The sequence below is a fragment of the Balaenoptera musculus genome, chromosome 3 (assembly GCF_009873245.2).
Source record: "Balaenoptera musculus isolate JJ_BM4_2016_0621 chromosome 3, mBalMus1.pri.v3, whole genome shotgun sequence".
In the NCBI taxonomy this organism is placed as follows: Eukaryota; Metazoa; Chordata; class Mammalia; order Artiodactyla; family Balaenopteridae; genus Balaenoptera; species Balaenoptera musculus.
Genome location: NC_045787.1, coordinates 99,913,750 through 99,929,347, shown reverse-complemented (window position 1 = coordinate 99,929,347; position 15,598 = coordinate 99,913,750). Strand labels below are relative to the sequence as shown.

General features: G+C 41.2%; 1 protein-coding gene across 5 annotated transcripts in view; it reads right to left on the bottom strand.

Moving 5' to 3' along the window:
* The window catches only part of LOC118893416 (synuclein alpha interacting protein), a 149,394-nt gene that overhangs the window by 37,164 nt on the left and 96,632 nt on the right, over nucleotides 1-15,598 (bottom strand). For all 5 annotated transcript variants that reach the window (XM_036848947.1, XM_036848948.1, XM_036848946.1 and 2 more), the window contains exons 4-5: nucleotides 3,828-4,696; nucleotides 1,983-2,162 (exon numbers count right to left, since the gene is read on the bottom strand). In XM_036848947.1, the coding sequence (XP_036704842.1) occupies nucleotides 1,983-2,162; nucleotides 3,828-4,696 (1,049 nt within the window). The remainder of the gene's footprint in view (nucleotides 1-1,982; nucleotides 2,163-3,827; nucleotides 4,697-15,598) is intronic.

Sequence of the window (15,598 nt, the reverse complement as noted above, 5' to 3'; positions counted from 1 at the left end):
GGCAGGACATGTGTCAGGACAGACTGCCAAAGAGGGTGGCATACATTATAAAATATTTGTATTTACTGCTTTTGTAAATTCTAGATTAAATAAAGGAATAAAAGAATACTTCCATTTCTCAGATCATTGTCCAGAAGTAAAGTATGAAAAGCCTGAGACTGCAAAACTCTAAGAGCTTTTGAGTCCTGTGGGCTTGATGTATGTTCTTCATTAAAGCAAAGAAAAATTTATTGTTTAAGTTTGCATGCTGATTGTATGATGGGGATCCTATGTTGACTGGAGCAGTTTAAGAATGAATTAACACTTAATATGGATACCACAGAAGGAGTTTACCCAGGGTTGGCTTAATGACCACTAAATTTCTTATATACCTTCCTACTCTGAAGATCCTTACCCTATCAGAACAAGCACTCGGGCATATAAATTAACAAAAAAATTTCATCCAACTATGTAGTTAGAATATATTCAAAATGCACCATTAGTCAGGAAAACTAATGAGAACTGTATTTTATAAATACTAAAACGGCAAGGCGAATGTCAACAATCACTGGCATTGCAAGAATATTTTAGTCATCACTGACACATGCCCACTGATTACCAAACCCAACTCCTGCCTTCCCACAGGATTCTGACATGGGACTAGATCCTGAATTCGCCATCCTGCACTTGTATTACTGATAATTTACCTGCCTTATCCACCAGGCTATCAGTTCCTTAAGAAAAGGGACTATGTCTCATTTAAATTTGTGTTGCCAGCAGCTTAACACAGTACCTGGTGGGCTCGTACACATTGCTGAACTCCACTATGCTTGACTTTGACTTCACATTTCATTTCTCCTTCTTCTTTATGGCTGCCTGCAGTTCAGCTCTTAATCTGACATAGCGTCATTTACAACTAAAGGAAAATGATATCCACTGGGGTCATGGATTTCTTATTTGATCAAAAAAGCTAATCACTGAGTAACATTAAATAAAACAGAAAACAACTTTTTAATCTTTGCTGAATGATACATAAATTGCAGACACAAAAATTCAGATTTGCATAAGAGGTATACTGGGGAAGGAAAATGCTTGTTTTTCAAATATAACACGTTCTTCAGTGAATTCACAAGTAGACTTCTTTAACTAGCAAGTTCCCCTAGTAAATCTCAGTATAATTCCATTTATAAAAATTATGATTATTCAGCTTTTAGAAGACATAACTATTAAGTAAAGTAAAGTACATATGCAGAAGCACAAGATGTATTATATTTCCCTAAACTTCACTTCTGGCTTATTAATAAATGTGACTGAATTCCATATTTATTTACCAAAGATCTTAAAAGTAATTTTAGCTTAATAGCTAACCTTCTAGTGATGTGTTATATTTTACAGAGGCACTCACTGCAGTGCTATAAAAGACCATGTTTTCCTGTACCACAGTTTCTAGGTTTTAACTCTATCCCAGTCGGCATTAATTTGTGGAGTTTTTGACAGATAACATACTGTGGTCTGCAAGAGCCAAATGCAAACTCGGCACCGCTATTCTAAACAACTCCTGATACTGCAGACGTTTAAACTTCAGATGTAATCCATTAGAAGTCCACTTTACTGTCTGAAATACTCCTGAGTGCTAGCGTCCCTTATAATACACCTTTTCCTCATTTGTCTTGCTCATTACACTCACATTAGGAAAAAATGAAACAGCCTCACACAGATCCAGGGGTGGTTAAGAATAACAAAAATTCTCAGAATGGCAACAGATCATTTTCCTTTCTCTTTATTAGCTGATTTGAAGCTTACCCTAAATTGGAATATAGTCTCAAAATCTCAAAGCAGCTAGTGACTGAAATGATTAACCTTTTAAATACAATAGGTTCATTTGCTGTTGGCTTGGTATATCACTGTTCTCTCCCTCCATTCTAACACTGAAGCTTACTAGGAATCTTCAAAGATAGAAACCCAACTTTCAGCTGTGGAGGGCCCGGCCCCCAACCAGTCACCTTGATGGCCAGGCCCGCTGGAGTCAACTTCTCCACATTTCGCTCGTTGAGGCAATCTTCTCCCATCAAAGACGTGAGGTGCTGCAGACATTCTGCATGGCCCTGCGCTGCGGCAACGTGTAAGAGATTGTTTCCGCTTTCATCATGAATTTTGTCTAGATTGTCGGCAGCTAGGTGTGGCTGAACACAGAGTAAGAGGAGAAAACTTAAGTCAATAAATCACAAGGAGATGCTATGGGGGTTTTGCTCTGGGCACTGGGAAGAAGAGATGAGCTTCCAGAAGCTCTGGTGGCAGCCATGGGGATCTAATAAGTCAGAACTCCTCGCAATTAATTAATTCTAATGATTTTCAGTGACATTTTTGTTATGCTGCGCTTTAGAACATGAATGCTCAAGTGACTTATCTTCCTGGGAGACATGTGACAGACAGGAGTCAGCAAGTCTGTAGCGGTTCCAAGCTGGCTTTCTAACAACTGCGATGACACTTAACGGTAACTGGCAGGTTCCCTGTCTGTCTCCTCCACTCCTGCTAAGTTCTGAGGGCCAGGCTGTGTTTTATTCCCTGTTGTAGGTTTGTTAAATGAATGAACTACCTGTCTTAACCATCTGCGTTGCCTTGAACTATGGAGAGCTGGCTTTGACGGCAAGCTACATGATAAGTGCTGCAGCCAGTGTTCCCACGGGTACCCCTAGACACTTTCATCCCTAAACAAACTCCTGGGGCATCTGGAGGCAACCTGGCCTTTGGTTTCCTCACTTCTAGTGAAGTTCAGTCCTCTGAGTATAAATTCGTTGATAAAGACCATTGGGTAAACTGAGAAGTGTTATCACTTGGGAAACATAAAAACACGGGAAAGACAAAAGAAAGGAATGAACCAAGGAGAAATAGAGAGGAAGAGCCAGGAGAAATGGAAAAGACATCTTCAGGAGATGAAAAAAATATTACTTTACTTAGTAAAATTGTTCAATCATATCATCCTATTATAACACTAAGATGTGTGATAACAGACCAAGCGCATTATACTTATCTATGCATGGCTCTACCCTAAGTAGAATCACACTGCCAAGATGTGATGATTTTCTTGAATGAGACTTTAATTAACACCACAGTGTCAGCTCAGGCTTACTACTGTTTGATCCAAGTCTGGAAGCCAGGAAAGAACAACGTAGGCAGATGGAATGTGACTGCAGTTTAGTTTTCCCTGAGCCTAAGCAGAACAGACTTTTCTTACATCATGTTACTCCGTGTCTAGAGTCTTTGGAAAAGCTTCTTCATTCTCCCTAGACATGCAGACCTGGAACTAAATAAAAACTCCATGTGGGTCAGAGGGCAGTCAAGCTCCAGGGTAAGTTTCTATCTGCAAATGCTTTCAAACATCCTGGTCCAAGCCTTCTGAATAATGATCAGGATAAAACAGAAGACCCTCTGTTCATGTGTCTGGCAGGTCCCCCATCAGCAAGGAACTGACATCCCCACAAATAACTGAGTGAGAGCATTGGAAACCATTTGAAAAGCAAAAAGAAAGACATTAAGATTCATATTAAAGAAAGTGCTGGGCTTTTTTCGTTTTGTTTATGTTTTAGACTCTGTGTCCTTCTTCCAGTTGAATTCAGGCAAAGTTCAAGTGAAATAACACTCCCCTCTATAGCCAATTGTTCTTCCTTGTGCTAACCACCTAACTTTTAATTTTAAAACTCAAAAGTCACATCTCCCAACTAAAGCCACAAGTAGAGATTAAACAAAAATTGGGACAGAAGCACCATCATTCTGTTACTAATGAATGGAGCTGATAAAACTGAAGTCTCTAGATTGTTAATATGTAGACGGAATTAATTCATACTTACCAGGAGAGATATTTGCCCTTCTTTAACGATGTTCAAGATGCTTTTTACTTTTTTCAGGTACTCACTCCTTTCTTCTGGGCCTTGGGAGCTGGTCCAGTTCATGCCACCGATCTGCTCCTCTAGTTTGGGGTCTGGTGCTGAGGACTGCAGATGGAAGGCCCTGAGCTGGCAGTCTGGCATCGCCTTGTCAACTTTCCGACCATGAGGATCACTAAAGGTCTTATTTGGGAAGTCCTTACTCTGGTTTTCAGGCTCATATGCAGAGCCACATTTAACCAGAGGAGGAGAACTCTCGGATTCTTCAGTGGAGAGCTTCTGCTGGTCACGGACGACAGAGGATGCTTTTCTCAAGTGAGGGCTTTTCACAGGAGACAGAACACAAAATGGTGTCATGCTGGACAGTGAGTTCTCAGCATTTCCTGTAGAGCAGGCTTTGCTAGAAAGGCCATTGATGCTTGTGCATAAACCCAAAATTCTTTTTTCTGAAGTCACCTTGGTAAAAGAGGCAAGCTGTTGACTGGATTTAATGTAAGGCACATCCAGAATCTCATCCATGTCGAGGTCATAATGCTCCAGTTCGCCCAGCAAGGGGCTGGGTTCCGTGCTCTTACTTGGAGGGCTGCTCTCTCCATCTCGTGGGCTGAGCTCCTCAGGTTGGGGGCCTGGGTCAGAATCACCCCCTTTCTGGTACTCTGCCTTCTGGTTCTTTTGGTCATCGCTTTCATTGTTCTCCAGAGTCTCTGGCTGATGTTTCAGTGGGGACACTCGCTTCACTGGGCGGAACTTACTGTATACATCAGCGATTCCCGTGGGCTTCTGTGTGTTTGTAATAAGAGTTGAGACACCGCAATTCCAGCTAGAGCTAGAAACTGTTTTAAAATAAATTAAAAGAGGGGACTATTAAAAACTGTTTTAAAATAAATTAAAATAGGGGACTATCTGAAACACTGAAAATAGCGTGGCCATGCAAGCAGACATGGTCCACTCAAGTAATGCTCAAAGGAAGCCCGGGGACGAATTAAGGACGAAGCTCAAAGGGGACGAATTAAGAGAGAACGTATACCATAAAACAAACGGTTCATACTTACCATTGAAAAACAGTCAATGATAAAAGAAAGTTATGACATATTGGCTCAAAATTAATTCAAGTAGTAATAATAGTGAAGGCAGACAGCTAAAGAAAACAAACCCAGACAGATACTCAGGTTTATTCCCTGGGTGGTGACACCTCCCTGATAGTATTTTGATACTTGCCATCACCCTGAAAAAGAGAACTGGAGGATAGGATCCTTTGTGTTAAACGAACTTCCAAACTAATCCAGGGAGAGAAGGGATGTATGTGCATATGTGCACACACGCACGGGTATACTCTGAAAGCTTACGACGACGTCTCAGAGAAAGAAGGGATAAATGGTTTAATATTGGGCAAACTTAAACTGATACCTACTGCGTGATTCCCTAGGTGATTTGTTAGGTGGATTAGGGAAAGAACAGGAAGGAATGAATTGGTCAGGACTGACTGGACCATGGGAGATAAGCCATGGTTGAGTTCATCCCACCGCAGACTGAGTATTCCAGTCAACCATCGCTCACAGGCATTCGAGAGTAATTTCTGGCATATGACACATCAACATAATGCACTAGCTTCACACGGGAATGTGCTCTTTAAGAGTCACTGCTGCCCTCGGTCATTTGGAAAGCAGGAAATGAACAAGAGGAGAAGGAAGGTGCAAAGGGAGGGTGAAGTAGGCAGACTATTTGTTTTTCTTCTCATTTCTTGCAAAGTTTAGATGAAGACTGTATAGTCTGCGTCCGAGTGCCTGGCTGAGACGGAGCGTAACGGGAGGTGAAAGATAAGCACCACCTCCTCCCGCAGTGCAGCGGCCTCGTGTGACCGGCTGCCCGTTCCTCCCTCAGCCTCGATGACACCGCCTCCTCTCTGGGACACTCCCTTGACTACGAAGATGACCCCGCACTCTTGGTAGCTTGCAGCCCACCAGTTTAAGGATTCCTACTCCCTTCCCACTGAGGTTACACCATCCCCCATCAAAGGGGTGAGGTTTCAGGACATGCCCTCTAACTAGGCATCTCCCATCGCTCTCTCCTCTTCTGGAACAACAGCAGGTGGGAAGTATTTAACCCTAAAGCATGTGTATGTGTCTGTTCTTTGCTATGGAGTACAACCAGGAAGTAAAGGAGCTAAGACGAGGGTATACTCAGGTCTGTAACTTCTGCAACAGTCCCTGGCTACCATTGATTCTTGGGGTGAAAGTAGCATATAAATTATGAAACGTTCCCCAAATTTAGACCCTTGGTCATTCTTCGTCCTACTGCTATGTGTTCTAAAATGATTCAGATAAGTTCTGGAACCAAAATAAGGAGGTGAGAGTGAGTGTTCTAAGCCTAAATGCTATGTACCTATTTATTGGTGGGTGAGTTCTTTCCCCCAAATGGACCACAATTTTGCTTGTGGTTTCAGAGGGTCTGCACGAAGCGGTCCTTCTCTGAGGACTTTTGGGAATCTAAGAAAATACTGTGAGCTGCGGAGGGAGGCCTGGATTCTGTCCAGTAAGAAACAGGTATTAACAGAGAATGTTCCAGAAGGGAAGGAAGGTGTCTAGATGCTCTTAAGCTGCTGCTTCTCTTGCCTTCTGCTGGCTCTGGTTCTCAGTTGTATACAGTACTTGGCACAGAGCAGACAATTAACAAGTGCTATATTTGAATTTGAATCTCACTTTGTCCAATGCATTAAATTTCTTTTTAAATGCCCAAAGAGCATCCTTCTCAGGGATTTATAGCTTAATTTCACAGGGGACAAAAGTCCTGTTAATAAACTCAGAGGAGTGGTAATCACCAATGAGAACGAGATTTTCTAGTTATTTATGAAATGTAAATAGGCAAAGGCAAAGACTAATTCCTGTGGGTCCATTATAAATTTAACAGTCTTTCTATCCTTTATATGTCCTTTTCTCCCTCAAAATGTAAAGCTAAAAAAAATTAAGGCCTGCCAGAAATTTTTGCCAAGCCTTTCTCTCTTCCTTTCAAGAATATATGGTTACTTACTTATTTAAACCAACAGAAAAATAGTGGACACAGAGTTTTTAAATGTAAATATGCCTTAAATTTTATCCATCAATTTTCTGAAAACCTTAAAATATAGTAGGAAAAAAATATATATATTTCTTAACATTTCTGAGATACATACTTATTATTAGGGATAGTATTTGCTGGTATTTTCCAATTACCTTCATTTTTTGGAAACTTCTTGATAATGTGCATCTCAGAATGCAATAAAACATTTTTAAAGCCACATAACTTAGTGGGCCAATACAACGAGAGCATTGTACCAATATATTTATGTATCATATAAGGTCGTGGGTTCAAAGGGCTACTCTTTTATGTTGGCTTTATTTACATGTGAAATTTTTTCCAAGTGATACAGGGAAATGGATACCATATGTTTCCCAGCTGTTTTGTTCTGACAGGAGCCATTAAGAATGCTCTATGGAAATGAATTCTGTCTGAGTCTTATGAAAACACTTCTTTCCACAGAAGAGCCTAGAAACTGAAGAAGGGGCATCAACATTAGGCTCGTTGTCCTCCTTATTCAAACCTATGACTCTTTTTTAGGCTGAGAGGGAAATCTGTGTTTTCCAGTCTGTGTCTTGACTCCCTGGAAAAAATCCCAGTTATGAAAAGTGGATTAGATAACAGGTTTTTGTGAGAATGCTCTAATTTTTTACTATATCATATACCTGTCTGAGGAGAAGGACAATTTTATATATATATATATAAAAGATAAAATGCAATTAGTTTATTTCTCCTAAGCTGGGAAAATGGGTATTTTAAGCACAACACGAGTAAAAGGGCCCTTAATGGCAGGCAAGATTTTCACTTCCGATTCTGTAAGTCTACCAAAAATTCCACTTATACTGTTGTTCTACCCCGACCCCATGATACACTTCTTATAATGCATGGAAACAAAGATCAGACTAACTAGGGCTTATAGGCAGATTTTGAGGCTAAATTTGTTTCCCGGAAATCATGAATAAATACTTCACATGTTAAACTTTAGATCGCTGAAAATTTTATCGATTATTTTATGAGATCTTTACAAACTCTGTGAGAACAGTCTGTGTCTAATTTACCTCTCTATCCCTCAAAGCACCCAGCAAATTGCTTTACATGTGTAGGTTCTCAGTGACTTTTTTGGGTGAGTGGATTCATTTTTAACATCTTATGAACATAAACATGCCCAATATACCTTAAACCTGTCTACCTGATTACGGCACAAAGTTTCTAAAATGGTCAGTAGGTAAATGGAAATGCATTTGAGGTTGATTTGTAGACCACAGTTCCCTCTTCCAATCTAACTGGCATTTGGAATGTCTCTGATCTCCAGTAGGGTATTTCCAGTTGCCTGCTGACCATCCACAGGTCATCATTTATTCAACAAGCATTTAATGTGAGCCTGGGATGTGCACGTTATGTGTAACAGGTAGCATGTTCTGATCCAGGGGTCTTATCACCCCTACCCTCACCTGCTTCTTGCCTTCCCCCTCCTCATCCAAAACACACACACACGCATATGTGCACACACACACACACACGCATATGCGCACACACACTCTACTCTGTCTTCCTTAAACGTATTCCTCATATACCTGGCCTGAATCACATGACCATGTATGCAGCCTCCCAAGCAATACATCTCCAAGGCATCCCTGCCCCTCATCCTTTAGGCACCAAGTCCTATGTAGCCTGATCCTAAATCCTTCTTTAATCTGGTCCCTCTATTCATCTTATTATACTGACTAGACCCTTCCACAGCCCCTGCAGGGTTTCTTTTCTTCTTTGGTTTCCCTTTTGATCCTGATTAATCCCCTCTTTAGATAAGTCTGATTTTGTAATTTCTTAGCTCAAAAACCTTGAAGAGGCCTTGTACTGCCTAAAACAGTATTTTCCCCTATGTGGGACACATACCCCTGCAGTATCTAAGATGGTGCACAAGAACCATAAATCCCCCTGACTTGGAGAGTAAGCAAGCTATATACCTTTCAATTCTTTCTTCCTCTTAATTAAAGGACTCTCAGTTTGGAGCTACAGTAACTTTAACTCCTCTCCAAAACTTACAAACTCCCTTCAGAATAATGAAACTGTGGGCCTTTAGCTCAGAGACTTTCATAAGCAAAGAGTTAGCAGAAATGCTTTATTTTCATCACATTCATTTTAATGATGTCCTTGAAGTTACTGCAAGTGACATTGATTTTTTACTTACAACACTGACATAAAGTTTCTTCCAAAAACAAATATGCTTAAAAGTAAATGGTTTTAGAAAAATAAGTTAAAAATAATAGTACAAGTGGTTTACAGGTCAAACAAAAATAAGAGAGGTTGTGGAAATAATACTTAAACAACTAAGCTTTGGGAAACCCTGACTTTCAGGATAGTAGCTAAATTCTTTATCATGGTAGGTATCAGCTCTTTTATTTATTTTCTAATTTATCTGCCCATCTCAGCGCCACCATTCCCATGTCACTAATTTTTCTCTGCATTTCCATTGCTAAACTCACCCCCTTCTGGATACCCCAGGTCTTTCCTTCTCTTCTCCTGCCTTTGGGCAAGTTCGCCCTCTCCTATGACGCCTTTCCTGCCTTCTCTGCCTGAGATGGAAGCTCATCTGCCAGGGTTCCCCTCAGGTGTTACCTCCTTGGTGCATTTCCTCTGACTTTCCCAGGGAATCGTTGTCCTTTGCTTCTCAGTGTCCTGAGATACATCTGCCCATACCTAGAGTCACGCATTTATAAAGCTCTGTTTCAACAATTCACTCATGCATCTGTCTCACCTTCTCTCTTGAGAGCCCCTCAAGGGCAAAGACTGCTCGTGAACCTCCTTGTGTTTATAACCAGCCCTCTGTCTAGCACAGCATCTCACAGATATTGGGGCTCAAGGGCTAAACCTTTTAAAGAATAAATGAATGAAGGGGGAGGGAGGGAGCAGGAGGGGGGAAGAAGGAACAAAGGAATATGCTAGACCAAAGATGCAAAGTATACTAAATACATATGAGTCTTGTCACAATGAGTCACTCTCGCCACATTTTGGACACACTGAGTGTGCTGAATATTTCAAAGACAGTCTTGGTAAAGCTATTGAAGATGTGCTGCATATTAAAGTATTTTCATATATTTCCTAAGTTCTAAGCCAAAACTTCTTCATCTGTAAAATAAAGGGGTTAGACACATGATTGCTAAGACCTGACCCACCTCTAAATTTCTATGACTGTATGGAATGTCTACAAATAACAGGGCTCTTTATTCTGAATGACTCACTATGAAACACTATAATTCTTCTGGATCCATGTATTTCAACAGATCCTCACAAATTTATAATTATGAGGCTAAGCTGATTGCTGACACAGAACAACTCTTTGGCTCTTGGGACTGATAAATTAGTATTTTCTTAGGAAGATAATGTACAGTTTGCTATTGCAACGGTGGATCCAATTTTCAAGACTGAACGTCAGTGCTGGCTCCCAAAATGCCTATTTTACTTCTAAATATGGAGTTTTGTGTCCATATTAGAAAATTAGCTTTAGACATCAAGAAGAGAAAGAAAAGGATGTGTCTTTAGGATAAAAATACTCTTTTCCTACTATTTATTGTTAGAAGTGAAAGGAATACTATTTTCCTTGAGAAACAAAATGGTCAGCTTTAGCTGTAATTGCCTTAAAATGTACACAACAATGAACTTCCCATCTACAGCTACTGGAAACCTAGGCACCTTCAAGGACATGACTTCTAAGTTCTCCAAGGTTCCATTTCCTTCCATTTTTATACCTAAGAGAGGGACGTTGTGAAAGATTAGGAGGGTCAATGCTAGAGTCAAGAGTTTCCTTAATCCGATGTAAATGAAATCCATCGTGGGCTTACTCATCACAAACACTCCAGGTTCTGAGGCGTGGTGACAGGTATACATATCTCATGACAACAAGAAGAAGGGTATGGAGCCTGAGTGAAGGCTACTTGCTCGGTGCTCTTCTGTACCACCCTTGGAGACTAGATTGGAACCTGATCCAAGAAAGGGCTGGGTTAACTCTGAATTTGCAGTACTGTGTCAGGCCATGATGTTGGGAAGAGCGAGTGGGTGTGAGAAATGTTCCCATGGAGTTGTTCACTCATCCCTTTCATTGGTGTCACAGAACCTTTATTGATGGTGTTGTGAGGCTGAAGGGCAAGTACAGAGGACTTTCTTATAAAAATATCAACCAATGATTTATTCACATTGAGATGTTAAAATATTATTGGAAAAGATTCATTGATTTGGTTCTAAACTTCCTAAGTGGCTACTGATATAAAGCAGCTGTAGAAAGTCAGGTTTCCCAGTTTCCCAATTTCATAATTTCCCGTTTCCTGATTCCCAGCCCAGCCCAGAACTGTCAAGACCTGCTCATGTCACTTTGTACCCCATGTGCACCCATTTCTTTATTGTGTAAAAACTCACAGAAATACTCAAAAGCCCTTACTACCTTGGGTAGAAAAGATACTTCTTCACCAAAGACGCATGTTCTATCATGAAATCAGACTCAATATTTTGACAACTTTAAACCTTTGGGCCTTGAAAGTATGGTTCCCACAGAAGACAAATGAGTGATTCTGAAGAAAGCACATGGTTTCAGAGTTATTCTGTTGCCTGAAAAGCATGGCTGACCTTCACTCTGACATCAGCAAAACCTCCTGAGTGGATTAAGTCTTACATCCACTCCAGGCCCATTACCAGATTTCCTTTCTGTTTTTTCCTCTCTCAGTGCTGAATTATAGAGAGAGATACACATCCAAGGATGGTGCAGAGGCTCATCAAGCAGAGAAGCGTGGAAACAGGGGAGAACTTGCTCAGTGTGGTTTCTGGAAAGTGTTAGCAAACTCAGTGTAGTTTCTGGAAAGTGCAGAACCACGCTTACCAGTTTTAACTGAAGGTGGCAATGTTCTACAGTGCTGATCTGTCAAGGGCAGGAAACACCAAGATACTGCTCCTTGCTAAGGGAACAAGAGGCAGATGGGGGAGGTTTGAAAAATCCCTATCCTCTACCCTCTACTAGCCAACTCCAACAGATGGCCCCCAGAATGCCGTCAGTAAAATGTTTATTTTCCTTCTTGATGTGAAGTCATGTATCCACATTAGGAATACAACTTTAGAAACAAGAAGGGAAAAGGGGGTATATATCTTTAGGGTGCATGAGTGTTTTTTTTTGTTTGTTTTTTGTTTTACAAAACATTAAATAAATTCTATTTTCCAGAAACAAAGTGGTAAGTGTATGAAACCTAGTCCCACTTTGAGAGGGACGCGCCTCAAGGACTGGAGGGGAGGAGAAATGGGAGGAAGAACTAGACCAGCCTGCAGCCTCCTCTTCCTCTGGGCAGCCCCGTGGGGTCCGCCCAAGCAAGCTGGTGGCCGGGTGGAGTTCTCCGTTACAGGCTGCAGAGAGGACAGGGCAGGTGCAGGGACGCAGCAAAGTGCAGATAGAGGCCCCTGCAGGACAGAGCCTGGCAGAACCACACTGCCTCCTTTCCTACTGCCTTTCGGTACACACTTCTCAGGCACTGTTACAAACAATGAAGAAAACCAAAACACTTACGTGTGTTTTAAAACTTCCTCCAAATGCTATTTCTTAATTAGAATTTTCCTAAAATGTCCTCTATCGTTAAAATTACAAATACAATATATTTGTGTAAAACTTCCTATGTTTCTGACCACAAGTCAAGTGTATGATGTCACTAGACGTTTTTACAACAACTCCGGAGGATCGGTGAGCAGTGCTTCCGTATTCTCACTTGAAAATAAATGTGAACTGAGGGAGTTTCAAGTGTTATGTGGAAAATTACATACTATGCTGACTGCTCAACCAGGACTGAGGTTCCCTGACTCCAACTTTCTCTCCATAACACCGCAGAACTGCCTTATCAGAATTAAAATTATTCCCTAACCATGCAATTCACATTTTCTCTATTTGGGTCACATGAAGGCAATGGAATTCCAGAAACCAGTAGTAAAACCTGGTTGTACTCATTTCAGATTCATTTTAAGCTAAATCCCAAACTGTACCCTCTGCCTAGATTTTGGTAACCACTGACTATGAAGTAACATTAGGAAAATGGTTTTTAATAACAACTTTTCTTAGAAACAGTTGAGTGGAAGAATTTCCCTACTTTGTTTATCTTTAGTGGCATCAGCCTAAATTTAGAGCCATCTTATCACTGAAAATTTGTTCTGATTTCAGCTGCCAATTCTTTCAACTGGTTAAAGGTGGCAATTTCTTTCCAATATAAGCAAGAGATATAGGAATATAATAGAGCTTGTTCAGAAGTGCTAAAGTAATTGGCAGAATGCTAAAAGACTCTTACAGGGTCCACTCATTCCACAAACATCTGCTGAATGTTCTCTGTGCACATGGCTGTAGGGGTACAGCGTGGAATGAAATAGACATAACCACTGTCCTTATGGGGCAAGCAGACAGTCAAGCAAGTATACAGATGAATGAGAAATTACAAAATGCAGAGCGCTTTGATGGAAACAAGTAGGGTCCTGGAATAGAGAACAGCTGAGAAGCCTTATCATGGAGATGACATTTAAGCCAAGACCTGAGGATGAGAAGAAGACAATTATGTGAGGATCTGGGGGAAAATACAAGAGAAAAGATGATTCTGTGAAGATCTGGGTAGAAGGAAGCCCATTCTCAAATGCCTAATGCAGGAGAGAATCTGGCAGTTTCCATAGTTCTTCTATCTAGAGCAGAGTGAGCTAGGGTGAAGGAGATCAAAGATGAAGTTGGGGGAGGTTGTCAGGGGCCAACTCATTTGAGGGTTTTATTGACCACAAAAAGGAGTTTGGGTTATATTTTAAGTGAAATGGGGTACTCTTAGAGGGGCTTCACAGAGAATGAAATGGTCTGCTTTACATTTAAAAATATATCCTCGTGCCTCCTCTGGGGGAAATATGGGGTGGCAAGGATTGATGGTGAAGAAAGAAGTCAAAGTATTAGTTCATGGTCGTTAACCCAATGAAACATAGAGGTGGCCCGGCCTGGCTGGGGGCTGTTGAGATGGAGATAAGTGGACAGATGGGGATAGCCTTTGAGCACAGACGACTCAGGACCTGCTGATAGATGGAGGTGGAGACGAGGGAGAGGCAGAATCCTGGCTTCGGCCACCGAGTGGGTGTTTCAGTAAACTGAGTGCTGATTGCTGAGGGGGGTCTGAGGAGGAACAGGTTGGGGATGGGGATTCAAGAATTCCTCTTCAGAATTCCACAAGGCATCCAATGGAGATATCGAGTGGGTCATGAATTAGGATGCTAGAGTGATGAGGTGAGTAGCAGCAGCAAGTAGGGGGCATCTGAAGCCATGAGAACAAATGAGCTATCAACCCAGAGAGACTTAGAGATTGAGAGGAGAAAGGATCCTACTGAATACTTCCATACCACTTGGATATGTAAAGGTCAAGTAGAGGAAGGAGAGGAGTTGCAAAGGAGACTAAGGAGATGTCAGAGCGTTAGAAGAAAAACAAGGAGAGAGGCGGGATCACAAAGCCATGGGAGGAGAACGTTTCCAGAAAGGCACGGCCAGTAGCCTCAAATAACACAGCAATGCCAAGCAAGATGAGAACATCAGTGCCAACGGATTTGACCAACTGGAAGTTGTGACCTTCCCAAAAGAGGTGGAAGCCATACTGGAGATATTTAAGGTGAACAGGAGGTAGAGGACTAGAGATCGAGGTTCCGTTAACTCTTTAAAGCATGTTGGCTACAAGTGGGGCCTGGGATGGGAAGAAAAAGGAGCAGAGAATTAGGGTGGAGCCACCAGAGCAGTACTGTTTGCTCGTTTTTTAAGACAGGAAATAATTAGAGAGTGCTTGTATGGTGCAGATAAAAGAGGAATCAAATATCCAAAGAATATCAAAGTGTCAAACCAAATGAAGAGAAGCAAAGCAGCTGTCCCAAACCTCAATTATGATACAAAACCCAAAGAAGTCGGCTTCCTTTTCACCTCTTTACACATTCAATCATCCATCCTACCTCAGAGGTATATGTAGCACCAGCAGTAGGCACTGGAGATACCATAATGAACAAAATTACCCAAAAGAGATTTTATTTAGTCTACTAGAGAAAACTGATATTAAACGACATTACCAATAATTTTTAAAACACAGATATTTAAAGAGGTGGAAAAGTACAGGGAGTTGGGAGATAATATAGTAAGTTGGGAGAGGGGTTTTAATATAATCTAGGCTTGCACTGTCCAAATAGGAGCCACTAGACACCTGTGGCTATTAGGCACTTAAAATGTGGCTGGTGGTACATATCAAAGTGATAATAGCTTTGATTTATTGGGATAAATATAAGGTATTATTAAATTAATCTCATCTACTTATATTTTTTAATATAACTACTAGAAGAAGTTTAAATTATGGAAACGGCCTACACTACATTTCTACTGAACAGCGGTGGTCGCGGGAGTAGGGTGAAGGGCTGTGAGGAGGTGACCTTGGAGGCGAAAGGAGAGAAGGAAGGACGTGTCACGTGAAAGAACACAGCACATTTTAGGAACCGAAGGAAGTCCCTTGATGAGACTGGCAGGCAGAAAGCAGGAGGAGAGCGGCATGCGAGGAAGCTTGCGGATCCAGGAGAAGAGTGCTTGAAGACCACATAAGAGTTTCCCACTAAGAGAGTTTCCCACTGTGTATCCTGAGAACCATCTTGGGGAACTATTGCTTGATTCT